This window comes from Lingula anatina, chromosome 2 (assembly GCF_051362555.1).
Source record: "Lingula anatina isolate TDL-2025a chromosome 2, LinAna3.0, whole genome shotgun sequence".
NCBI lineage: Eukaryota > Metazoa > Brachiopoda > Lingulata > Lingulida > Lingulidae > Lingula > Lingula anatina.
In genome coordinates this window covers 27,261,404-27,288,160 of record NC_141768.1, presented here as the reverse complement: position 1 = coordinate 27,288,160, position 26,757 = coordinate 27,261,404, and the positions used below count along the sequence as shown (strand labels likewise).

Below are 26,757 nucleotides of genomic sequence, written 5' to 3'. Positions count from 1 at the left end.
CTCGGTTTTGCGCGCGTGCTGGCGTCAAAAGTTGCAGACCATATACACTGTATAAGGGTATTGGTCCAATCAGCGTTGACAACAGCAAGGAAATGATACACGTACTGTTAGCTAGCCGTTCAAAAAGTTCGACAGACTTAATGTGGTAGTAATTTAATACACGTATATACTTATTTCTTTCTTTCTTGTTTTTATTTTTCAATTCAACAAGCATTGTGCCGCGTTTTACTTTTCAAACCAACTTCTAAATTTTGATTGGATGTAACTAAAGCACGTTTAAAATCCTCGATTTTTTAATTACAATGTGATCACTAAATGGCACAAGAAAAAGCATCAAACCCGTGCCCGACAAACAAGTGTCGCCCTGTTGACCGATTTTTCACAGGTCACGTAGTTCAGTCTAGACCTACCTAAGTCTTATGTAAATGGGAAGGAGATAGATATCCGTACGTCCAGAGAGCTTAGTTAAAAAGTGTGGCCACATTTAACCACAAAGTACTTTTAATTCAATCTTTTCCTTCTTCGATTTGTGAAAAAAATTCTGAATAGTGCAATAAATGAACAATAAAAATAATCTGTTTTACCGTAGTTTAGCAGATGTACCTTAATTAATATGCAGAACTGTTTTTCGAAAGATTTGCATAGAACAACAACATAATTCACCTGAAAGTCACCTCACTCGTGGCAGGAAAAGCCTAATATATTTCATTGTACACCTATGCAAATCGTTAAAGTGAGAGCTCAAAGCCAAGCAAATAAAATTGCTTACTCAAACAAGACCGAGGTGGCCATGTTTTGGTGTAATTGTATATAGACTATTCTGATCCAGTTTCACTTTAAAATTCGAAAGAACGTTCATCACCTGCTCATCAAGGTGACTTAGAGCAAACAATTAAAAACCTAGCATAAAAGATGATCGCATTGTTTCTCATTTCCTATAGTGACAAATATCGTTTCCGGTCACTCCCCGGACTGCAGTCCACTTATTGTGACTACCTGTGGGAATACCAGGCCGTATTAATCATCACACCTGTATGACGTCACGGCGCTACTCACCTGGATTCGACCATTAAGTTAACTCTAACATTAAGCACTCAACGGTCGACCACGGAGGGTGCACTTGGTGGAGGTTTATACTGATAACTACCAAATCGTTTCCATTTCAGCCTGGATATTAGGATCAAGATTGCCGTCAACATTTTGAAAATTACTACAGGTGGTCCTACGCAGCGGAATGAGGACTTGATCTAAACAAATTTTGTTTGACTTTTTATATGTGTACAGTATATATATACTAGCACGTATTTGAGGTGCACTTCATCAACAATAGAAAGATGGACGTATCAATAGGTCAGGTCTTGAGAAGTCTTCCAGTCACATTGCTTTCGTGGATTGTCTTCATATCATATATTTCAGGTAGGTACACGAAATCACTGGTTATGGCCCGGATTTTTCAGTTACCTTTTCCATAAACTTCCCAAAAGAGTGTGAAATTCTTGTTGGACAAGTGTTAAAGTAGGCCATGGGAATTTTTCCACTCGCGACAATGAAACAGTATTGTTCCAGTCACCTACATAAGAGACTACGAATGGGGAAGAGAAAATGGAGTTGATCTCAAGTGTGCGTATGTTTTAATATGCATAGGGCCCAATGATTTTACTACCAGGTATGGTCATGCGTTTGTTTATATGTGTGTGTGTGTGTGTGTTCGTGCGTGCATGTGTTTTGCGTATGAAAGCGAGGTGTGTTTGTTTATATGTGGGATAGACAAAATAACACCCCCCTCTCTCTCTCTCTCTCTCTCTCTCTGTGTGTGTGTGTGTGTGTGTGTGTGTGTCCCGAGTCCCCCGAGTCACCAAATAGAACACCACCACCTTGATGCAAAGTGGGTCATTCGCGAAGCTCATATCAACTGCTTAGGTGCATCTAGATACCTTATCACAAGACTACCTGATATTGAAGCAAAGGGGGTCACCTTCATTTGTGTACAAACAATTAAAAACTGGGCCCCTCGGCTTTGACTGGATACATTTTGGACTTAGCACGGATTACCTTCCCTCTACCAGGCTGGCAGATATTATAGGGAAATTTTGAAATATACAGAGAATGACATACTGCAGTAACTGTCTATTTATCTAAAGACATATCTGTGAATATCTTGTGAAAAATCGATCTGTCGCCCTGGTAGGGGGTACAGACTACCTACCCTCGTACGAACAAGAACCCAACACCATAACGAAGTCGTATATAATGTTGACGCATTGATTAAATACAAAATTATCCCTCAGTTATTCAATCATAGAACGATGGTTTTCTGAGACCAATTATCACCATATAGTATAAAGTGCTGTATATATCGAAAATTAAACCTCCACATGTAGCAATTATACTGACAACTGCAATCGTGCTCAAATGGCATATGCATATCTTAATCATAGCACATTAATGCGATCAGTTGGTAATAGATAGAAATAACTTGATCAGTTGGTAATTGAAATAGATGCATTATGAGTACATTGTCTCGTCTATTCGATGTTTATGTCTCGACTAAATTCCTTGTACTAATTTACCGTATAGGCCTACATGTATGTAATTCACATAGAAGACTATTGCCTTTGTTGCCTTTACCGTTCCCATAATCGTTATACAGTCTAAATAATGTCCGCCGATTCCAGTCGCAACGTTTATCAATATGACTCTTATTAACCTTAATAATTGGAAACCTAATGAACCCAAGATCATTACGTAAAACTTGAAGTTTGCTTTCAGTTATATCCCGGCTCTTCTTTCATTGTATAATACATTGGATTGTTACAATTATTGTGAATATCATAACTCCAGGGTCAACCGATTTTACTGGCATTTTTGCATAGCGCCATATCATTATTATATAGGCACGTTGAGGTTCTGCTTTATAGCATATAGGAACTCGATGTAAATCAATGTCATGATGAACCAAAAAAAAAAAATTGAAATCAAGCCAGTATTTAACGAAAACCTGTTGGGGCACGTGTTTCAATTTTTTTCTGTACCTTTGCAATCACTCCTGTGTTTTTCATTATTATATGTCGTTTTAAAAGTGCAAGATTTTCATGCCATATAATTACATACATTTTAAATATCCGAATTTTACGAAAATTATGTTATTGACCTTGAATTTAAAAATCGGAGCCCTGTATGTGACGTGCATGCTCAATTGTATTACCTAAAAATAACGCTCACCGGAGACACAATGCAAGTATCTCCAATTTATATTGTAGTGAGGGTTCAAGTTTAAGCGTCGAGGGTTTTTCCATGGAAATTTACACACTGTTGGTGCTTCGAGTGTCATGACATTGACCTTGAGTTATTTAGATATTGCACTGATTTCCGTGCTGTATGTGCATACACGATCCTGTGCCTAAGAATTCTATTTGCATGTTCATATGAAGGTGCTTCGTAGCGTGTCTGGTCAGATTAATATTTTTCTTGTTTAATCGGTACTTCCATGCCAATTTTTGTATTATGAAAAGCGGACTAGTGGTAAAAATAGTTGGAACAACTTGGCATAATACTAGCGCATTTTAATATAAAACATGCCCCAGAGTTCTACAAACGTGTCCTTAATTGTTGCTTCTTTCACCCAAAAGATTGGAGTTATGCACGAAGTTTTTATCCAAAAATGGGTTGAACTGTTTAAATGGGGTCAGGGGAAACATTTAACTTTGTCACCAGCTATCAAACAAGAATAAATGTAGTAATGAAAGGACCCACGAGTATGAAGCAGATTAACAGTTTTTGAACCAAAGACTGACTTCATATAAAACACAAAGAAGCAAACACAATTCCTGTATTATCCACGTCTCGTGGCAATTTGCACCTGAGCCACCGTGGACATTATTAACCACGGACTCCTAAAAGGACGTTAATTGCCGTCGGTGTCTTCTTAGCTGAGCTAATTATTATTGTAATTGATCGCTGGCATACCTAATCTATCCCCCATAAAACATACCCCGATATAAACTGACGGGATTGTCCGCTTGTTTCCAAAAACCAGCTCGGAATTAAGGTGTAAGTCAATATGAACTGAATGACTCACCCCTTAATTGAATGCTTCAATGTTCAAAGAGTTCATGGTGACAAAGGAAACCCCAACAAGGCCGTCTGCATACGGTAGACGGTGCGGTTGAAACGCGATATAGCCCAAATGACAGTAAACAACGCAGTGCCACATGAGGCCTGCTGGACTATATGTTATCAGGAAGTCATTTTGCTAAAACATCATTCCATTTTTTCCTTGTCATAACAATCTTTGGTGATAGAGCTACGAACCGAAAGGATTGTTCACATTTACCAAACATATTTCTTTTCTGCTATGAGGTGAATGTGATATACTCCCTCTTCTGGGACCGAATTTTGTTTGCCATCTGTTTGACAGCTTCATGATTACATTTTAAACACCAAATAATTTGTTTGGTAAGTGTTTACTTAGGCGATCAGATAATTAATGACAGCAGGTATACTAGCGCCTTACATTTGAACTATCATATAGTTTTATGTCATCCCCTATTCATTTCAATTAAGTTAAATTTCTCATTTATTTGTTGTTGGATAACAAATTGCAATAAATGACGCCATTTTGATAATGGCCCTATTCATATATGCCTTTGGCGCTGTGCTAATATTTAAAGTCAAAAACATAACATCGGGTGAAATAGTATTTTAGAACACAATTTAAGCATTTACTTTTTCTACCTCCATTCTTAATTATGGGGTTATGTTATGGACGTCGAAACCACATAAAGAGCACCGCTTTAATAACTGATCTTGATTAAAAATTAACTTTATATTTTCAATATAAATTGTTAAAACGAGGCGTTGGGTGTAAGTGGTATCTGTAATTAGCGATTATCACCTCTTCATTATGTTATCCATTTATTATATTTCGAAATATTCTCGAAAAGGCGTTCATTATGTTGTAGGGTTAGGTTTATTGTATCAAACTCCCGGTAGCTTTTGCTAGCCATATTTGTATCTTTTATGGTTGCGTAGACCCTAAGCAAGGTCCTTTGCAAGTGCAAACTGAAACTGGCTTCTGTTTACAAGTCAAAAATTTTCATGTGTTTATTTTATTATTTTTACAGGTGTGTTGTGCACTCAAAGCTCCACCCTATGTCTACAATACTATGACCATGACGAGAACGTCGTGCCGAGAATTGACTGCCCTTCGTACTACAATGAAACGAAAAAGAGTTTTGACATCGAGGTCTGTTGTGGTGGCTGCTTTAGAAGATACTGCTGTAAAGAATTCAGCAAACAAGTAGACCAAGATAGCTGCAAAAACCACCTTAATCCAAAGTCTAATTAGTGAGTATAGTTTGTTTATTTCGCTACAAGTGGCACATGAGGTTGTATGTTGAGTGTTTTGAGACCGACATTTACTTTGTTTAGTTTGAATATTCTAAGTTACCTAAAAAGAAAAAAATCATTTTCATATTTGTAATTCAAAACATTTTTGTTTCTTTCTCATAATTTACTTTCGATCGTTGGTGTTTAAAGAAATGAAATTTTGAAATAATACTATTAAATGTACATTTTTTTAATTAAGTTAACTTTGCATAAAGATATTTTGTCATCCATGATTTAATTTACATCATATAAAAAAGAATACATTTTATTTTGGAATATTACCAATTTGGCATACGTTTCTTTTCCAGCCTTCCAGTTGGACTCATCGTGGCCTGTCTAATAGGAGCCCTAGCGATGGTAGTCGGCTGTTTTCTTTTTGCGTCATTTTACGAAAGTTGTCTGTGCTTTAAAGGAAAAGGACTCAAAGAGAGACGTATGCAACGTCCTCCTCCGGTGCACAAGAGGCGCAGAAAGTTAAGGGAGCTGCGATACGAGCGCCCCCCAGGACCAGACGTGACGATGCCTAGATATGCACTCCCTGCAATGCACCCGGATGTAGAGGCCAACCCTAACTCCGAACAGTGTTATAATCACAGCACAAATTTCCAGGAAACGGTTCCTCTGTTTCCACTCACGGATGTTTCTCCCTACAGCGAGACTATTGATAATGAACACAACGAAGTAGAAAAAGAGAAACATAAACCACGTATTAAGAAAACTAAAGAGCCTGACGACACGATACGTCTCACAGAACTGCCAGACGACACCCATGACGGACGTAATGATGAACCAGACCATTCTGGCGTGGTTCCAAGAGGCAGGGCGCCTCAGGGGGATCGGGGGTCACAAAGGGATCAACCTCCCAATGTTGAAAGCATGAACCAAGAAATTGCACCAAACGATGAGGGGCCTCCACCGTACGAACAAGTAGGCAACCAGCATGCGCCACAACACCGTGAGAACCAGCCGTCTTCTCCGATACTAGGTGTGCTTTAAATAACACCGTTTTAGAGACCAAACTTCAATACAAAACTCCCAAGTCCAGTCAAGTCCACCGCAAACTATGTTATAACTGATGGTAACAGACCATTGTCAAAGTCTTAACGGATGTATTTGGGTATATCTGGAGTATAATCTTTATGGTCAGCGTGGTTCACCGAGGGCGCGGTTTATGAGGGTAACTGCCCAGTGCACTCTCGCAAGGGTAACGGAAACGTCTCATTTTTGCATTTTCATAAGGGTCACACTAGGAATTCCCAGAAGAATCAGTATTATGCTGTATGACTGAAGATGATGAGATGGGTTATTCAGTTTCACATGGTTCCACATCAGCTACCTAAGTAAGACTGAGTACGGAGGTCATATCAAAGTGTTTTCCATCTGTTACGGATGCTCGTTTATATCCAACATTTATAGACCTGTCAACGTAACCATGAAACTTGTCTTCATTCCAAAAGAGATTTTTAATTAATATTTTCATTATTTTTCAAAGCGTATTTCACTCATTGTTTGGTGTATCATATCGTGTCTTGAAGACACGACATCGCCTTTACTGTCTTCGTTTGTTTATTTTTTAAATTTTCAATTCAGGGTGGGTTTATGTATTTATTGGTCCCCCTGGTCATTTTACAGTGAATTGTACTGTTGCGACGTAGATGTGCCTTTAGTTGCACTTGTTGTGACTGTATTTTCGGGACAGCAAGCACAATTGTGGATCGAAAGAAAGAGTAGTTTAGTATATCACTCAAGCTTTTTGCACAAAGACAATTTGGTACGCTGTGAATGCACGGTTTTAACTGTGCATCTTAAAAGATGTGAGCTATGAGAATTTGTACATTTGATACATTTGTAAAATATCATCTAAACATCTATCTTATCCGAATCTCAGAGAGTTTTTATTTCGATTTTGTACGTGGTTGTCAGGTGTGTTCTTTTTCCACAACTGAATAATTATGTGTGTTCAGAACGCGTGCGAGAGAGAGGGACAGACCCCCAAAATTTAAAGAGTGTTCTTCGTTACTTAACCTTATACAAATTTCAAATTATTTTTCAAAACCCAGCGATGCGTGTAACATTATACCCGGTATCAGGGTATCTGCACAGCTTCAAATAAATAGACGTTCCACTTAAATTCCGGCATTTAATATGCATAGCCCTATGAACCATACAAAAACTGTATCATGACGCTAAATACAAGATAAATGATAATGGTTAACGCCCAGATTTTACACCAAGGATAGCCGATTGAAATTTTTTAATTGAACAACAAACTACTGCAGCCTGAATAGCATAAAGATGAAAATAATGAGCACAAAACAGAAACAGACAGTATAGAGTATTACAGAGTGTTGTACAACGTTTTTCTCCTAGCATCATTACCCATATCATTTCGGGGGAGGTGGGGGCTTATATATGCTGGTAATACCATGATTATACTATAGGGGGTGGAGGGTTAACGATGCAGGGAAGTAACGATACGGGGGGAGTAACGATGAAATTACTTTATGTCCAGTTTCCACGGAAATTTTATTTCACTTAAAAAAGACAAGTGGGCATATATGAATAAGTAAAACTGAAGCAACTGATACTCGTCGTCTCTTTATCTAATTTGGAGACTCTCTTTCAAGAGTGAATAGTCAGTGGTTGTCGCCAGGCAAGGTGGGTGTGGAAACGCTAAGAAGAGTACTTTTCTCAAATCCCTCGTCAACTCTTTAGTCAACTCTTAGGTTGTTAGGTTATCGTGACCACCAAGCAAGCTCACGAGGTGAATTCGCCTAATTCGTGTGGAAACAGTGGTAGTGCTCATAACCGGTGTAACTGAGGGGTCGTGTAATAGAAAGTCCGCCCATTAATTATAATTATAATGGTTAGAGCTAACCTGACCTAAGTAGGCCATAATCTAGGGCGAGGATTACCTGTACAAATGAATAGGAAGCAGAGTCTCTTACTATATGGGGGACTCTCTGTCACGTTACACCAGGGAGGCCTGTCTACCCCAGTTTGGAAGAAGCCTAAGAAAACTAGCACAAGGTAAGGAATATTGGTAATTTGAACTCGCCACCTCCTTTCCCTATACTTGAATATGGACAGGCCAATGTTAGCGGTGTTCCTCATGCCACCTTCGATGACATGTAGTCTGGTATGTACAGTTGCATTTACAATCCATCACATCCGTTCCGCCCAAACGGGGTTTTGCGCAATTTTTTCAAGGTTACTCCCACGCTCGTCACCGCGATCTCACAGTTGTTACATCAAGATTTTTCACTTGTAGAATACTGCTACTTCTAAATGCCATAATACTTTATATAATAATAATAATTTCCCTTCCTGCATTGCAATTATTTTTGTTATATTTCACAGTAAATATTAAATCAACCTCAAGACAATCACCTTTAAAAAATATTCGCCAACTGCAGTAAGGCTGTCATAAAAATACATTTACCGTTCGAATCGCTGGTACAAAAAGATAACATACATGTAGATACTAAGGATAACATGAGAAAAACAAATATGCTTTCACAGATAACTACAGATTATTCACTATCAACAAATGAAAGTGGATCAGCTCTTAACGCCTAAATAATAAGTAATGGCAGTGTCTGGAGCATTGATGATGCACGGCACATATCACACATAAGTTGATATTCATAAATCAATGCAAATTCATTCAATAACTCAATAAAAAAATCAGTTGGTTACTTACAATTTAAGAATCAAATGTAACCTTCAAGATCATGATTAATACTATATCGGCATCTCCCATATATATTTATATATAATGTTTCATAAAGAGTTTTATGGGTAAATTTTTTAAAGTCTGAATTTCAAACGCTACTTGTGTTTTTCCTCAATTCATTACTTTTAAGTGATGGATATACTAATCTCAGACATTAGCCAACTGCGCATACTATGCACCTGCTGACTTTTGTCATCCATGAGCCAGCTTTTAATATTTTCCCTTTCATATTGTCAAAAGTACGCCTGACTTCATCTTCGTTTACTGACACCAACCAAAAGCTGTACTTGTCACTGAAGAAGTGGCATTCTCCGCGGCTGTTACATTCGATGTATGGGTTGATCCGGAAGTGCTCCATACAGCTACCTGGACTGGCCAATTGCTGGCCGCCTCCCATGGCACCCACGGCGTGCTAAAGCAATAAAAGTGCTCTATATATTAGAGAGCAGCTGAGTGATGAATTTTCAAAATTAAAATTCCATGCTAAAACTGGACAGTAGAGAAAAGTTTTAAGAACTAGCCAGACACATATCTATATATATTTATTGAAAATCAATCTGTAACCCTGGTAGAGGGTACAACAAAATACACTGACTTCGGACAATCTCCTGAAACAACTGTATCAAATATGACATTGATTTGCATTAAGAAAAATGGTCCAAACCAAATCAAATTCTAACAATGAAATTGTCGCGATTTCTGAAACGACTGCGTTCTGCAAAGTAACCGCAATAAATTTCTCATCGTGCATTTCATTAAACCTAAGTTATGACCGTAGGTTTAAAAATCGCACAAGACATACCATTACGAAACTATATCCCATCCACAACTCGTTCCACCCATCAGGGCAGGTGGGAATGACGGAGTCTTGACTGTGAAGAGCTATAACCGGACCCGGAGCTTGGCAGACTCCACATCTGGAAATATAATACGTGGGGTGTCATATCTATAAAAATGTGTAATTCCTTCTTTCTGCATTTCGCATTCTTTCAATTCAAAAGGTGGTCGATTTGAGTACACATTAGCCAAACTCCCAAGACTGACCTCTAATATCCTCCTAAAAACGTTCAGTTAGGTATATTTCCCCAAAATATTGTGATAAAATGCCACCTTCTCTTATCACGACATGTTTTAAGCGGGGAAGTTTGGTTTTTGTCACCACTTCTGTTTGAATCTGACAGACGGACATTTATACATGTCATAGAATGAGATCATATCTTTCCAGAATACAATTTCCTTGGGATGATGTACTGGACTTTGATCAATCGGACACTATGACCCCATTCCCATAGATTTTAGATCGATCTTTCCCTGTGTGGAGTCTCACTAGATTACTGTCAGCTTAGCCGGCTTAAGCGTCTGCCCCGCCTACTAAAAGCTGTAAGGGGGTAATTAACTATGGTGCGCGCTCGGCTGACTGCAATTTAGGCTCTGTTCTCACAACTTTTAGATCGATCTATCACCGCGGGGAGTCTCACTAGATTACTGTCAGATAATCCCCCTTAAGTGTCCGTCCCCGCCTACTACAAGCTTTAAGGGGTAATTAACTTTCGTGTCCGCCCGGCTGACAGCTATTTAGCGTGAACCCCCAGGGAGTTAGGTCGATCCAATGTAGGTCGATCTAATCTATGAGAATGGGGTGTTAGAGTGAACCCCCAAGGAGTTAGGTCGATCTAAATATCTGGATCGATCGAAATCTCTGGGAATGCACCCTATGTCAACTCTCACATAATAGGCCTACTGTATCAAACTTTTGACAGTCTCCACATGGGTTTCACGTGCTTACCGTCCTATATACGGCTCGGCATCTCCCATCGTCACTGGCACCATGGGCATGGGCATGTCTGTGGACAGCCAATAACTCGTGGCCGTCCTCTTGCCGTAGTTGCACTGGTTCTTGATATTACAGAACATGAAAGGCATTGGGCTGAATTTCCGCATGCATGACCCAGCTTGCCCTGAAATATTTTAACACGGTTTTTATTTGATTCTCCGTCTTAACCCCTCTTGAGAATTTCATGTAATAATTTTCATAGAAAAATGGTACAAAGGATCCCTTTTGACCGAAAGAGAAGTTGGCTTAAGTACAAGTCAAATTAACTTTGAGATGAAACTTCAAGACAGATGTTGTTGTTGAAAGGTAGCACTTTTAGGTTCATGTATAACTTAAAGGGGAAAACGCGTTTTTACTCATTTATCATCATTGCACAAGAGACAATGAAAAAACTATTTCACCGAATCTGTCTCATGTTTTGGGAGCTTTGATTTCCAAAATATGAGCTTTTGCGCTTGGCAAAATTGCCACCATATATAAATGTTGTGAAAATACTGCGACTTAACAAAATACCTAGATCCTGCACGTGGGATCTTCCGTCGTCTTCAGTGTGTAGTAAGCTATAGCCTTCCCAGAGTAATCTGTGTCCTTGAGCGCAGACGATGCGATCGCGTTTCTGGCTATGGCGCGCATAGATGAAGGCAGAGTTGCCTGGGGAACCTAGGATTACACAACCGAGAGACTCATATATAATTATTGTGTACTTGATAAATGTACGTGTAGCAATAAGTGTACAAAGCAAAGAATGGTGCATGTGTATAGGTAACATATATATTACAAGGAATTATTTGTATTTTTTTACTATTTTCAATTCTGTCATAATACGAGAAAGATTTGTATGACATTTTGAAAAATACACTTTAAGATTCACGTTTATCTACGCGTCACTGTAAAAGTAAGATTTTTCTTGAGAGTGTATTATAAATAATTTTTGTGCCATATATAATACCTCTTACTCATTCTAAAATCTTTCATCTAGTACTGTCGTTTACCTGGAGCTCCGATGCGACCCGTGCGTCCTGGTGGTCCATCCAATCCTCGATTTCCAGGGAATCCAATGGACCCTGGTGGTCCAATAGGGCCCGGGGGTCCAGGGACCCCTCTGTTACCCCCTGGGCCCATAGGACCAGGGTTGCCGTAGCCCGGTTCTCCTTTCTTTCCTTTCGGACCGAAAAGAGGAACTGCTTCACCTGGGAGATGAAAATGTCAGGAATTAACGTTTTACATAGTCGTAAATGACATCTCCTCTTTGTTCTTAAGGCCAAGATTTTACATTCACAATGTTAGTATTTATCATTTGCATTTTGCGCAATTTTGATTTTTAAATTAAATTTAATTTTTTTAAATTAAATTTAATTTTTTAAATTAAATTTAATTTTAAATTAAATTTTTAAATTAAAATTAATGAAAAGAAGTATATTTTCATTATTTGAAACCAGACTTTCTATAACCCTTTGCGTCAAATATATGTATATTTTTACTAACCTTTTTCTCCCTTGGCACCGACTGGACCCGCTGGACCTGGGAACCCCAGACCACCTTCAAATCCTCTTATACCTTCAGGGCCAGGCGGTCCGGGAAATCCAATCTCACCAGGTTCGCCCCGTTCACCTTTCGGACCTGGTGTAATTGGACCAGGGGGGCCGTAGTCTCCACGAGGACCCACCTCACCCTTTTCGCCTAAGTTAATATAAGTGTAACAAAGAAGTAGATTACTTTTTTTGACGACTCTAACGTTGTGCTTTAAGATTTTAAATGTTGCCTGTTAAGGCAGAGTTTCTAGCTTCGTCTTGAGTATACTATGTCATTTTACATAGGTTGTCTTCAAGTATTTTTACACAAGAGCTTTCTCGCCAGTTTTCTCATCCACGCATGCACACACACACACACACACACACACACACACACACACACACTTTTGGATGCCATATTGCACATGTTTATTTTAAAAATACAAAGATATTTTCGCGACACCTTTAATTAATATGTTAAGTCAACACCGTCAAATATACGAGTGGTGATCACAGTCTTTCCTCCTAAGCTTAACCTGAAATCTTTCGCTGGGCGACTCCTGTTTACGCCACAACATTTAAAACTGAGTGAATGTATTTAGTCATCCAGTAGAATTAGAATAAGAAATGTATGTAGCTCTGATACTGGAGCTTACATTAGCAACTGGTCGATGTTGCGATCTCAACCCTGGATGGACTGGTCACTTAATTTGTTGACATGCGGCAACGTCGGCCAGTTGCTAATGTAAGTTCCAGTATCAGAGATATACATATTACTCACCAAAACATATAATTATTAAACATAGCAAATGATTTTTTCCCAAAATGGGAGTTATATTAGAAAAGGAAATATACTTTTCTATGTAAACTCTACAGAGAAAAACACTTAAACGTATATATTAACCTTTATCCCCGAAACCTCTCTCCCCTTTTCTGCCCTCGAAACCAGGGGGTCCAACGAAACCCTGGTCACCTTGTTCCCCTTTAACTCCCTGTGGTCCCGGGGGTCCGGTGATACTGTAACCTTGGCGACCTAAAAAGCAAATGCACGGCAGATGTACAGATCATTATATATTGTATTATAACATAATCAAAAGTGCATACCTATATTAAAGGAATGTGGTCTCGTTTGAATTATTATCATTATCTCATGTATATAACAGGTGGATCTCTCTCTATACGTGTACCATACCTCTACTTCTAGGATCCACCAAAGAAACTGAATTTCTATTGCTACCAGTGTAATGCTAATGTTCAGATGAAAAGAGGAATTATCGAAAAACGTACAGTCTGTGAGGAAAGCTCAAATAGTGTCAACAGCTCCAATAATAATACATGTTTCTACTTAAACCCCCTTTACACTGGACGGTGTCCTTCCTGCATCCTTAGTGCGACCATGAAACTGGCATCCCTGTGGTCGTAGAAAGGAGGCACAAGCATCGCTTTGGTTGAAGAATGAATGCTCAATGACTAGCCAGTTGTTGGCACGTAAAGTATATTTTTTTATTCTCAAACGGGGCCGTACTACGGGACGCAGAAAAGACAGTGTAAAGAGGGCTTAAGGAAAGCTTGAATAGTGTCACCAGCTCCAATAATGATACGTTTCAAGGCACTACCTACCTTCTTCGCCCTTCTGTCCTGGTCTCCCGATGCCGTCCCGGCCAGGCGGACCAGCAGGACCTTCCGGACCTGGGAAACCCATCAGACCTGGTGGACCTATGTCTCCTTTTACGCCTACAAGACCATGTTAGATTATATGAGATTATATATTTATGAGATTATAAGAATCCACCTATACAGGTTAATAATACGTCGTTTCTTTTAATGTGATTTAATATAAAATTGTATTAAACCGCATGCGTTTGCTTTCAACTACGGACTCTCATCGTTTGACGTTCAGTTTTAAAAAGCATTAAACTGGAATATACAAAGGTAAAGTGTATTAACCCACATCTGAATAAAAAACATTTTTACCTATATTAATGGTATCTTTAATCAGTCTGCAGCATATGAAAAATAAACTTAGCCTGAATATCAGTTAAAAAGACGGATAAGTAAATTGCGCCCCCTACCTGGATACCCAGCCCCTCGGTCCCCCTTTTCCCCTGTGGGTCCTGTATAGCCACTCGGACCTGGGAAACCTGTATCTCCCCTGTCCCCTTTGTCTCCCTGATGATACATATATTTATATTTTTAATATATCATATAATATATAACAATATATCGATAAGAATAATAGTCTGTATTTTGCAAAACGAACTATGATATTGATGAACTATCCAATGCTCTCCTTATATGGTAGAGTGTTTTATGATTTTCAATGGTTTTTAAACTTACTTAAATATGAGACAACCAAGCTGAATGGTTTACTTAACCTTTGTCAGTAAAATGCCCATTTAAACATCTTAACGCGTTTCTTAACTAACTTTTTTTATTTTTACAAAGCCCTTATAGATAAGAGACTGATATATACACATGTTCAATATAAATGTTAAGCGGCGATGAAATTGGCAATTATTTCTGTACCTTGTCGCCTATACTTCCTTTATATCCAAATCCAGGAGGTCCCATGTCTCCTGTAAGGCCCGTGTCACCCTAAAACACAGATAAAAAACGTAATGATTTGGACTACGACTCTTTATTTCTTACATTCAAGAGCATTATAGTGGTTATGTCCATTACTGAAAATACTGATTAAAGCATGAGACCATTTTAAATAATGTCTCCATTAGAGGCCTATTTGTACTATTAAAATGTTTTAAAGAACAGCACTTGGACAGCCTTATAATAGAATTATATAGTTTTTGGCGTGAAAAGAAGAAATATCATAATAAAACTAAACACTTATTTTCAAGTTTGGTAATTTTTACGGATAAATTTTTTTGTCTGTACTAAAGAGCTTCACGCCAGTAAATAGTTATTTTTACTCTTTGGCCTTTCTCTCCGTTAAATCCATGTAAGCCTGGCACGCCACGGTCTCCCTGATGATAAAAACGGTAAATGATGAATAACTATGATGAGAAAATCTATACTTAATTACTCTGTTCTACTGACCATATCGATAATTGAGATTTACTCAAATATGTGAAACAAAACTGTTGATCATATACTCTAAATTATACGTCGATTTACGTTATGAAGCTAGTACAGCATTAGTTTTCTTGTAACAAATTAGAGTACAGTGTACCTTTTGTCCTCGTGGTCCAACAATACTACGACCAGGCACCCCTTCCTCTCCTAAAATAAAAAAACAATATATATATATATACCAATACATTTTGATTTTACTGTCGGGTTAACCTACAGGATAATATAATGTCAAATATCAAAACACAATTATGATACTAAAGATGACGCGTTCAAAATGAATGGTAATTTATTTATTTATTTATTGAAAATTTAATAAAAGCTTTAAAAGAGAAACACATACTATTGACGTTCTGTGTTTTTTAGTTAATGTAATAAGAACTTTACCCTTTTGTCCTGGATCCCCCTGGAAATTAGGAAGGAAACGTATTGTATCGAGCAGTGTTTGCGATTCTAACAACATTCTAACGTTTTCTCACCACAAATACATTTTTTTTAATTTGAGCAAATTACAACTACAAAAATTAATGGCGTAAGTAAGATTTATGTGCCTCAAATGCCCAAAGACCGATCCTCTTTTTTTACTCGAACAGATAAAATCAAACACAGGAGATAATATGAAAATTGTCATCTATCTAAATGATAAAGTTAAATATAATGATAATGAATATAAAAAAACCGCTATTTTAGAGTATTGCCCCAACATTTGGCTTCTGGTTTCTATTACAGCAAATTATCAACAATTCGAGAAAAATAACGAGATACTTGGAGACAAGAAGTAATGCAGATGGGTTATTTATTTTCGGCTTACCCGTGGACCACCATAAGGACCGGGAGGACCAATGTCGCCTCTGTCGCCTTTGGTACCCTGCAATCGTAAAGATGACAACTTGACCGATGTAACGTGACAGAGAGTCCGCCATGATAGAGAGCCCGCTTCACATTTATTTGTACAGGTGAGCCTCGCCCTAGATTTTGACCCACTTAGGTCAGGCTAACCCTAACCATTATTATTATTATTATTATTATTATTATTATTATATGATACAACTTACATTGAATCCGTCACATCCCGGAAGTCCTCGCAAACCCGGGTCTCCTAATTCACCTTTAGAGCCCTGAAATTCAGAAACAGCCGATCCATTATTTTACTTGATATAGTTCGACCAATCGACTGATGCTATAAGGACAAATTTCACATGAATAAACACTTTGGTTCGAAATCAAATATCATCTATTTGGTATATTGCCACTATATATTTTACAAAAAGATAACATGAAGTTTTATTATATGGAGAGACGAAACGGGACTGGCCGTATCACTGACAGAGGCAAGGCAGGTCTGATAGTGAGTGACCGATATCGCAGTTATCTGCTTCCACATGGATTTCAAAATATTTATTTCTTCATACGTGACTTTTGACCTGATAATTAGTTATGAGTAATGCAAAGCGCACTGTCAAAAGGGAGGTGCGGAGCGAAAGGCACCGCAAGGGCAGTAATATATATTCGTTCTTTCGAACATAAAGATTAGAATTTATTTAGCGCACATATAGTCTACAGATGTACCACTACAATGGTCTGCCGTGTGTTTTTGTCTTGATAAAGGATCGGACTGAAGAAGTCTGCAAATACCTGCATATCCTGAGAGTTAAGTAAGCAAAGTTTATAATGCTGGAGCAAAGCACTTGAAGGGTGACGGTAAACATCTATAAAAATTCAGAGATCACGAAAAGACACGGACCCCATTGTCCCCTGCATAACCTACAGAGCCACATCAGCCAAAGACTCTGGTGCAAGGGATTTGGAAAACTAAACCCTTAACAGACCACATGAAATAAAACAATCCTTAAATATTTTATAGTTTAAAAAGTATAAATTTTTTATAAAGTTTGAGTGCCATATGATTCAATGCTCCAGACAGATTCAAGCTTTTACAGTTGCTTATTATATGATGTTTATGTTATTTCCTTACTTTAAATCCATCGCGCCCATCAAATCCCCGGTCTCCTTTTGGTCCCTAGAAGTCAGAACAGAAATTGAACTAACTTGAAATACTTTATGTAAAGATATTCAAGACGCAAAAAACACCTTGGTCAGATTTTTTTCAGAATTGATATTCGTTATACATGTAATTCTCATTCGTAGCGCATCTGAGCACATTTACTCTAATTCACTCTAAAGCTTATTATTATTATTATTATTATTATTATTATTATTATACATTCTTGTCAAGTATATTCATACTGTCTCTGTATTCTGTATTTCACAAATACGTGAAATAAATAAAGAACGAATGAAAAATAGGCAATAATCTGTTACCGGTGGCCCAGGTAGGCCATCGTAACCGTTTCTCCCTGGGTCTCCCTTGGATCCCTTGGGACCCTCTTGTCCCTCCAGTCCAGCGATGCCCGGGAATCCCTGCCGGCCCTGCTGTCCTTCCAGGCCCTGTCAGAAATAACAAATGACAACCTTTTTTTTAAATTTCTGAATAATTTCACCTTGCTTTGGTAACAAAGCCATGGAGGTTACATGCACTATACTTCCCCGTGTGCAAAACGTATTCACTTAAGTATCTATTTTTATAATTGCTTTCGTTTTTTGTTTGTGTGTGTTACTCGTTTATTTTTAAGATCATAATCACTTTGACGAGGCTTGTTTCCAAAGATAACGACACCTACCGGTGGTCCGGGTAAACCGGGTGTACCAGGCACGCCTTGTGAGCCCTGCGGTATAAGGGAAAACCAATTAGTCCTTGTGCTTAATTGTTTAATGAAATTAATTCTATTTTATTTTAATATCATGTTAAAAGCACGACCATTCGTTCATGCAAACTAAAAGATTAAAAGGCAAAATACTACTCTGTTATACGAACTTTAATTGCGTTCTGGAACAAAAAATACCAGTGATATTTTACAAAAAGATCACCTTACACCTTTATGAATAATAATTTCTTCTGCGTGCAATAAAAGCTTTTCTACATTTCTCTCCATGATTTTTAATATTTGCAGTAGTCAATTTTCTTACCCTTTCTCCCTTCCCACCAGCGTCGCCCTTTTCACCGTCGAGGCCTCTGGGTCCAAGGGGGCCGACTGTGCCGTCTTCCCCTTGGATACCCGGCAAACCTCTGTCCCCTCTATCACCTTTCTCTCCCTGGATTCCCTGCGGTAAAAAAATTCATCATATTACAATCTTGTAAACATAGACATCACAGGCTACAAGAGTACACATACAGTTTCTAAATGAAAAAATGAGGTATTTAGTAAGTAGGAATAAAAAAGTCTACTTTTCCAGGAGACCCCCCTCCCTCCATTTGAATTTTCTGACAACAGGCCTGATGTGGAGTAATATGGATTTATCTTTAACTGGTTAGACCGAATTTTTTGGTCTGTAACTTAAGACAGTCAATTATCTTATTAAAATAGTAAAATAAATAAAATAAAAAATATTCGTTTTACGCAACGTGCTAGGATCGTGTGTTCTTTTAATATTCTCTGCCAGTGAACCTTACCGGCCTTCCTTGTTGTGTGTAGCACTGACAGGCTGTGCGACGGTCACACTGTCCTTCGTACTGAAAAAGATGCACATGACCACATATATTTAAATTAAATGAATATTTATGGTTAATAGATAATAATATATATGTTATCCGATCAGTAATGTTCAGTGTCAGTGACTCTTTTACTAATTAGTGACGTTAATTATCTGAGTGTTCACACAAAGATTTTTATTATAATATATCAAAGTTATTTCATTTATATTAATAGCCTGATATGCAATCAACTATAGAAAAAAAATAATAATAAATAAATAAATAAATAAATGAAACAATAAAAAATGATAATAAACTCTTTTAACATTAAAATGTTATCGTCTAATGACTTACGTCTACAACATTTGAGAAAGGGGTTAAGTCCCCTCTACCGAATACTACAGAAGCGGGGTCTATGGAAAAGCGATCGTCTCTGCGAGTGGTAGTAGTAGTGGTAGTAGTAGTACTAGTTCTAGTAGTAGTGGTAGGTGTAGTAGTGGTGGTGGTTGTTTTGTAAAATGGCTGAAATTCAATAATCCTGTGTTACTTTCAGAAGTCACACACAATGTGATTGGTTAATATAAGCCGTCAATTATCGGACGTTTCCGTCACGAGTGATTGCACATCAGTTTATTTATTTTGTTTTTCAGAAAGTTAACTTTGCGCTCTTTAAAGTGAACTCCACGCTAATCACCGTTTAACATAAATCTTATGCATATTTGTGATTCGAGTATGTTCGGAACAAACACTTTAACAGGTCTCTGTTTGGAGACTTCTTAAGATTTTTTATACAATTACTGTTTTTGCTGAGTAAGTTTACCTTAGTGGATGGCGGGGTGGGTTTCTGTGAACTAGAAGTAGGACGAGTTGCATTCTTAGGTGCGTCAGTTGGGTCTTCATTCCCTCCAAAAAGGTCCCACCACCCTCCATCATTTTGACCTCTATTACTATCGTCGCTTTGAGGTAGCTCTAAATCTTTACCTACCAACGCACCGTCCACCACATTTGAAGGAGCCTAGAAACAGACATGCATAAGGCATTGCGTTATTTTTTTGCTTATTGGATTTGGTTTTAAAATATTTGTGAAAAGCACGTCCAAGGGATATGGAAGTTTTCTTATTAAGGTATCCTTTTTGGTTAACCTTAACACAACTGCTTAGATATCCAAGTGACAACCAATATTCCCACCGAATGCGTCCCAAGTCTACTTTGTTTTCAATGAAATTTGTTATTCTAATTGTTTGTTTGCTATTTTGTTTTGTAAATTTTCCGTAAACAATCATTATATCCATAAAAACAATTTAAAAAAACTAGGGCGTGACGTCAGACTTCAAGCTAATTTCGCTTGCATTGTCTGTAAGCCTTGTATAGTGTTTGGGTCACTTAAAACACGTCAACATTAACATTGAACTTTGAGGAAGCATTTATTATCTTCTAAAATGTTTCTAAACACACGACGATGCCATGTTAAATACAGGCTAGTCTACTTGGGTTGGTAGCAAGACACACCTCGATAGCAACTAAACTAGTAGAAGCCAGACCACAAATGTTAAGTCTAGTATTGAAAAACTGTGCTACTGTTCTGGAGTAATGTGAATAAAATAAACACCAACTTGATTAACACTACATTAAGACGCTATCCTAGCAGCGCCACCTACCGGAGAAGTTGAGGTGTTCCAGTATGCAAGAGCTATTGGTATGTCTCCCCTTCTTGGGTCATCACCCTGTGGCAAATCCTCGTCCTCTTTCTTCTTCTTCTTCTTCTTTTTTCTGCGACTTTTAGGCTTTTCACTTTCATTTATTTCTGTTGAATTTAGAGGGAGAGTAAATAGTTCAACCCCGGAATTATGTAATTCAGACAGATCAGTTTTGTTTGCTCTTTTTCTGTTCTTCCTTCTGTGCTTTCTACCACGGCCCCGGGTTTTGTTTTTCCTTGCATCTGAAATATAAATTGGAATTAACTATGACAAAGGAAGCATGTATTCATTTAAAAGTTAAATCTGCCAAAAAGGTGATACACTTTAGCGTTTAGTTTTTTTCTGTCCTTCAACCACGTAAGAAAATCAGTCACCTCTCTTTCAATGTAAAATCATACTATATAACGAAAATGACACAGCTGGTCTTTAATTATTTATTTTCGGGGATGGAATAAGAGGTGAAACATTTTCTGCTTGATTAAATGTCAATTTGAGTCATAAAGGAGATACCAGGAAGAAAGTGTGGCATACACTGTAGAATTTTTCTTGTGTTAGGTCAGCATAGCGATAGCGAAATCCAGAAGACCATGTTTGCGACTTCACCTTATAAGACACCAAAGAGTCTCAAGTTATTTCGAATTGCCAGCTGTCATAGTGGGTGTAGCTATAGCAATTGTTGCCGTAATAAATTAAAAAGACTTCTCTCTTTGGAACAAACTAAGGTCGTGTGTTAGGTCGGAGAGCAAAGAAAGGGACACATTTTATAGATGAACTGGATGCTTTGTCATCATCCATATACACCAAGGTCCCATCTCAAGGTTATGATGCTTCAATACTAACTCAATAACAAGGTTAAGTACTGTCAGTTTTGTCGTTTGATCTATAATTCAAGCGAGCGCTGCCCTACGCAGCTGCTGGGGAAATTGGCCGCCATCCACACCGCAACATCATTTCATGAATTATTCATACTAACTAAAACGTTTGCAACTATCTTTAATATTGTGTTTTGTCCAAAGCAGACATCGGAGGTGATTTCAAACACCTGGATTATTCTTGTACTTAATACCGAGTCTAATTCTTTGCTGACCTAATGTGAAGTAGGGTTTAACATGGTCGTCTGCTTAATTTGTGTACAGGCGTTAAGCGCCCTTTTTGATAACGCTGATAAGAGTTGAGCTGCCAGAGAGAGAGAGAGAGAGAGAGAGAGAGAGAGAGAGAGAGAGAGAGAGATGGATGGAGGAAGAGAGATGATTATAATTATTGTGATGATATGTGTAATACTAGAATAAGATCAAGTTATTAGTCAAAGAGGTCATAACTGTGATCATGTTAAATTTTGAGAATGATGATGGTGATGATGCTGATGTTTATTTTTGTTTGTATCGGCACATTGCCAATATCAATTCTGTTTTGTAATTTGTTAATGACTGCTTCTATGATATTGTAGCTCAATACCAATCCAAGTTTGACAGTTTATAGGACACTCTTCCATGTAACCGGTGGGGGTACATGCGTGCCAGGACGAAAAAGAATTTTGTACATGTAGGTTGATGAGAATCGCCGTCAGTACTTTGAATTCCAGGGTACTTTGCATAAACGGAAAGAAAAGATGTGCTTTCTTCTTATCCCAAAAAAAAAAAGGATTTTACAAATGATTCTATAAGAATCTTTAAAAGGTTTTTTTTTTTTTACCAGGTTTGACGTCAGGGAAATAGTTTTTTGGTTTAAACGCGAAAAGGCCACGAAAGCAGGCAACGACCAAGCGTAGTACTAAACTTTTGTGAAATCAAGAGCGTAAAACAAGTTCTTTTTGAACCATATTAAAACTAACAGCCCGTCCTGTGATGTTAGATTCCTTTTGTAAATCTTAAAATTTGATTCACGTCAGAATAATTTTTATACTGCTGGTGTAAGAGAAGGCAAGAAAAACATATCCGGCCACGCGAAATATGATGTTTAAAATAAACATATGCTTTACGATGCCGCAGTGTCAATGTTTTGGGTTGTGCTTAAAACCGTCAATAATTCCGTCTCTGAAAGTACTTGGGGTACTTACAAGTTGTGCTTTATCATTTTTCGCTTATCACGAACATAGTAAATTTGTTTAAGTGTCTGTAGGGAATGAGGTTACAGATATACATATTTGTTTGAGCCTACGCAAGTTTTTATCATTGGTCTACTTTGCCAGATATATTACATATCATGTGTACCATATAGTGTAGAACAATTATGTGAAAAAAACTGACCATTATTCTTAATTTAGACAAACATCAAATTGTGTCGTTAAGTCGGTATGTCTACCGGCAAGGCCCCCCACCTGACTGCATATCCGAGCTTTAGAGTCTTGACACAAATATTATAAATCGGCCAGTGTGTATTCTAAATTTAACTATATAGATGAGAGTGTTTGGAGACGGATCAGAACCAGTCGGAATGTTTTCTTTATACTTATTTTTAATATAAATGTCAACAGACTAGTTGTACTCACACTTTGATGTTGTCATAGTGGGGCTCTTCACATACTTCTTATTATGGTCAAAAGTGAGCTTACACACAGGAAATGGACTTTTGTAAGCTACCTTTGTGGTTAAATACTGTGTCCTATAGATCGAGGAATGGGGATGGGGGGGGGGGGTGATGATTTGTATGACCATCGCAAATTCTTTTTACTTCATTGATTACTTATTCACAGTTCACATCTTTTTTTAAATTGTATTCTGTCAGCAATTCGTTAACTTCAACACGTTTATGCATGTTTTCTTCTGAAAAAAGTTTTATGAAGGAGAAACATTAAACTGAATTGCAGCAATATTTTCCCCACAAAACTATGCATAATTATAACCACACTGTCCCTTGACATATGAAACATTCATCTTTTTAAAAAATGTTTTATATCATTTGTTTAATATGATTGTCGGACCCCATCGACTCTGCGAGCACTTAAATAGATTCAGCTAAAGAAAAGTAAGAATTAAGATGCCTATAAATCAATAGATACAAAAGTCGGCATGATTTAATCCCAAACAGATCCCCTCCGCGCGCGCGCACACACACACACACACACACACACCACCCCACGCCCACCCCCGAGAGTTGGATTGACCAGTTAGTATGGTGGGCTGCTCTCACTGACCGAATGTACACATCTAATCTTGTTTGACACACACCAAACAGCAGTGTGGCAATAAATTAGGGAGCACCTCGAGGTTCTCTGCAATATTTGGCAGAAATAACTGTGTGGATGTGGAGCTTAGCAGATAGCGCCTTATCACATTGTGTTTGAGTTAGGCGGACCTTGTCCTAACGTCTTAAGACAAACTACAACATTTCGCGCCTTTGTATGGCAAAGCTAACAGGACTTAATGGGTGTATATGTACATTCTTGTTTGACGCGCAACAGAAATACATAATTTTCTCAATGGAGCGCTCGGGCGCACGTTTGTTGGGTTTTGGTTTGATATGTGCAAGTCCAAAACTAGAAATGGGTAGAGTAAGGGAAGCTAAACTTTTGTCTCGTGTTTGGTAAAGGAGGGAAAGCATCATGTACCGATATAAAATTATCTCGACACTGCTGAAGTAATTTAGAATGAAAAGTGTAATTCAATTTCAAGATAGCAATGCATACTTGCCGGGCTGTCAAAAAATGAAATATACATTTTTTCTACTTTAAATACAATTAATTAATTCATTAATTCATTAATTAATAATCAATTTGCCCAAATGCCTACTGCGCGTAGACAGGGTTTCTAAAATACATTGTATTTTTTTGTAATATATCAGTATATACCGTCAAGACTGGTTTCCCAATTACACTGACCGTTCATTTTCTCTCTCTTAAAATGCAGAGAGTGCTGTCGGCCAGTGCGTGCCCTTACTCTTAAAAAGGTAACGCACAATTAATATTTTGAATATTACACAACCGGCTACGAGCAATTGCACCACATAAACAGCTTTTGCTCACCTTGTGGCACCAAACAGAAAAAAAACATGACCGCCAGACGGTTAGATCACGACCGCCAAATCGAGCAGATGAATGCATAAAATCTCTAGCAAGAACCCGTGAAGTCTTTTATCGAGGGCTAATTGTGCTGAATATTGGCCAGTCGCGTGGAACACTCGGTATTCTGCGTTAAACAGGACAAATAACAACCACGTTAAGGTTAGGAAATAATGCACGTTATGAAGTAACCGCACTTGATGAAGAAAATCGGTGACATAATGCCGCCACATACATACACAGCGCCTTTCTGATATTTACCTCCAACATCCCCGAACTGCCAATAGCAAAGGTGTGATATAAATACAAAACCAATTAATCATTTTTTTTAGTTCAACAAAAATACTTACCTAATTCTGTTATCAGCAGCGCTATCACAAAGGCAACACAGATCCAAATCAACACACGTCTCATGTTGTTGGCGTTGATTTTGAAATAAAGGTATTACATTTCTGGGTCTGCCTTCTTTAAAACATCCCACTTTTCACGTGCGTTCTCTTCCCTCGTGTGTTGTCCTTACGCCGGGTCCGCCAGGTATGGCTGTCTGCAATCACGCTCAGATAAGGGGACAGATCACCGACTAATGCCGACAGACACCCGATTCTCCGCCTCGGCCTTTAAGCGCTGCGTGCCTGGAAGCGTTCTAAATTTCCACCTGCCACGGAGTTTGAAAAGCACAAAGAAAAGAAGACAAACCTTGTTGAGCTGAACTGTAAATAATTGTACAATCTAACCTTTCATCCGAAGCCCACACCAAGAAGGGATAGGTCACCCTTAGGTCGTGGTCAAGTGGTCTGAGAGAATCGAAGTAAAAGAACCAATGGGATTGTCATAATGCTACGTATACGTCAACGCCGACGCATTTCAATACTCAATGTAAAACAAGTAAAAACACGGGACCGGTGCTTGTCAGCCTGGTAATCCTTAACAAACAGACTCGTACTGGGCGAAAAAAAATGGAAAAGATGAAAGAAAATCTCAGAAATGCGTGGTATCTACATGACTTGGAGGTGTTCAGCACTAATTATTCTGGTCGGTTTAAATGTAGGCTCAAAGGAAACGGCGTATGTAGATAACAAGCGTCAACTCTGTAGGATCAAGCTGTTAACAGTGCGATGTTTCTCGATTTTTTTCCCTAAACAACAGCTTCATATTTAAAATGGATTTTTGTGATGAAAAAAGATGAAATAAGTTTATCTCTCTACCCCTTTTTAATGGCACGTGATCATTAATTTATTTACATAATAATATATACTGATAAGTGATTTTGTGTATAGTCACTTGGAGGTAAAATGTTGTAAATGGATAGCATTTCGCTCTTGCGGAACGACATGGACAAGCTTATACGAAAAGAAATTCAGTGAATTTTGATTTTCTATTTCCTAATTTTTATTCAGTCAGTATACTTGATACATCACATAGTCTAACATATTCCTAATGTCACACGAGTTATACTTTTTTATTCCTTATTTAGACTTATTCCTTCGCATCTGGTACAGAAACAGCAAGAACAAGGTTATTTATTTTCCATATGCATCTATGTTTATAGTGATTCACCAATCATGTGAAAAAATTAAAAAAAATACATGGGAAAATCAGACAACTTTTGTGTCCAAGAATAAATAGTCGCTGATGTACAACTTTATCACTTAAATATAGGCCCTACTTGACAGTTTTTATTACGCTTATCAGGTTCTAATTGAATTTTCATTAGCGCCCATTTGTGCCTCGATATGTACTGTCAAGTTCGTGGCCATGCTTATGAAAGGAGGCCAACGGTCTGATGATGGAATAAAGCAAAATTCTTTCATTCATGTAATATCATGAAGAGCATTATGGGGTTTTCGAAGACGGAAATAACGCAGAAACACTTGTCGTGCGGTGTTACGTATGGTAAATGAAATGCCGTATGTAGACTGGTATCAAAACGAGCTCTGATTTCACTTTTATTTTGGGCTAGAATGCTTGCTAGTTA

The 26,757-nt window shown here is 37.9% G+C and overlaps 2 protein-coding genes across 5 annotated transcripts; one reads left to right on the top strand and one right to left on the bottom strand.

Annotated features, from left to right (window-relative positions):
- The first annotated feature begins 1,066 nt into the window (after positions 1-1,066).
- On the top strand, positions 1,067-7,259 carry LOC106179606 (uncharacterized). 2 transcript variants are annotated; one of them, XM_013563319.3, is made up of 3 exons: positions 1,067-1,416; positions 5,124-5,346; positions 5,697-7,259. In XM_013563319.3, exons 1-3 carry the CDS (start codon positions 1,335-1,337, stop codon positions 6,382-6,384), a joined length of 993 nt encoding a protein of 330 aa, XP_013418773.1. In that variant the 5' UTR covers positions 1,067-1,334; the 3' UTR covers positions 6,385-7,259. The 2 variants fall into 2 exon arrangements, with proteins under 2 accessions (XP_013418773.1, XP_086860055.1); XM_087003929.1 differs by lacking the exon at positions 1,067-1,416 and adding an exon at positions 1,482-1,666.
- A 1,468-nt stretch (positions 7,260-8,727) lies between these two features.
- Positions 8,728-25,665, bottom strand: LOC106179600 (uncharacterized). 3 transcript variants are annotated; one of them, XM_087003926.1, is made up of 24 exons: positions 25,133-25,662; positions 20,747-21,027; positions 19,909-20,103; positions 19,443-19,610; positions 19,068-19,127; positions 18,584-18,718; positions 18,238-18,282; positions 17,879-18,004; positions 17,532-17,576; positions 16,612-16,674; positions 16,368-16,424; positions 15,944-15,962; positions 15,657-15,706; positions 15,397-15,450; positions 14,996-15,064; positions 14,542-14,638; positions 14,090-14,203; positions 13,374-13,502; positions 12,444-12,638; positions 11,951-12,148; positions 11,472-11,618; positions 10,911-11,082; positions 9,927-10,041; positions 8,728-9,536 (listed from the first exon to the last, which is right to left on the bottom strand). In XM_087003926.1, the coding sequence occupies exons 1-24, from the start codon at positions 25,194-25,196 to the stop codon at positions 9,279-9,281; spliced, it is 2,856 nt and encodes a 951-aa protein (XP_086860052.1). In that variant the 5' UTR covers positions 25,197-25,662; the 3' UTR covers positions 8,728-9,278. The 3 variants fall into 3 exon arrangements, with proteins under 3 accessions (XP_086860052.1, XP_086860053.1, XP_013418768.2); XM_087003927.1 differs by lacking the exon at positions 19,443-19,610 and having other exon boundaries at positions 25,133-25,665; XM_013563314.3 differs by lacking the exons at positions 19,443-19,610; positions 19,909-20,103 and having other exon boundaries at positions 25,133-25,661.
- Between the last annotated feature and the right edge of the window lie 1,092 nt (positions 25,666-26,757).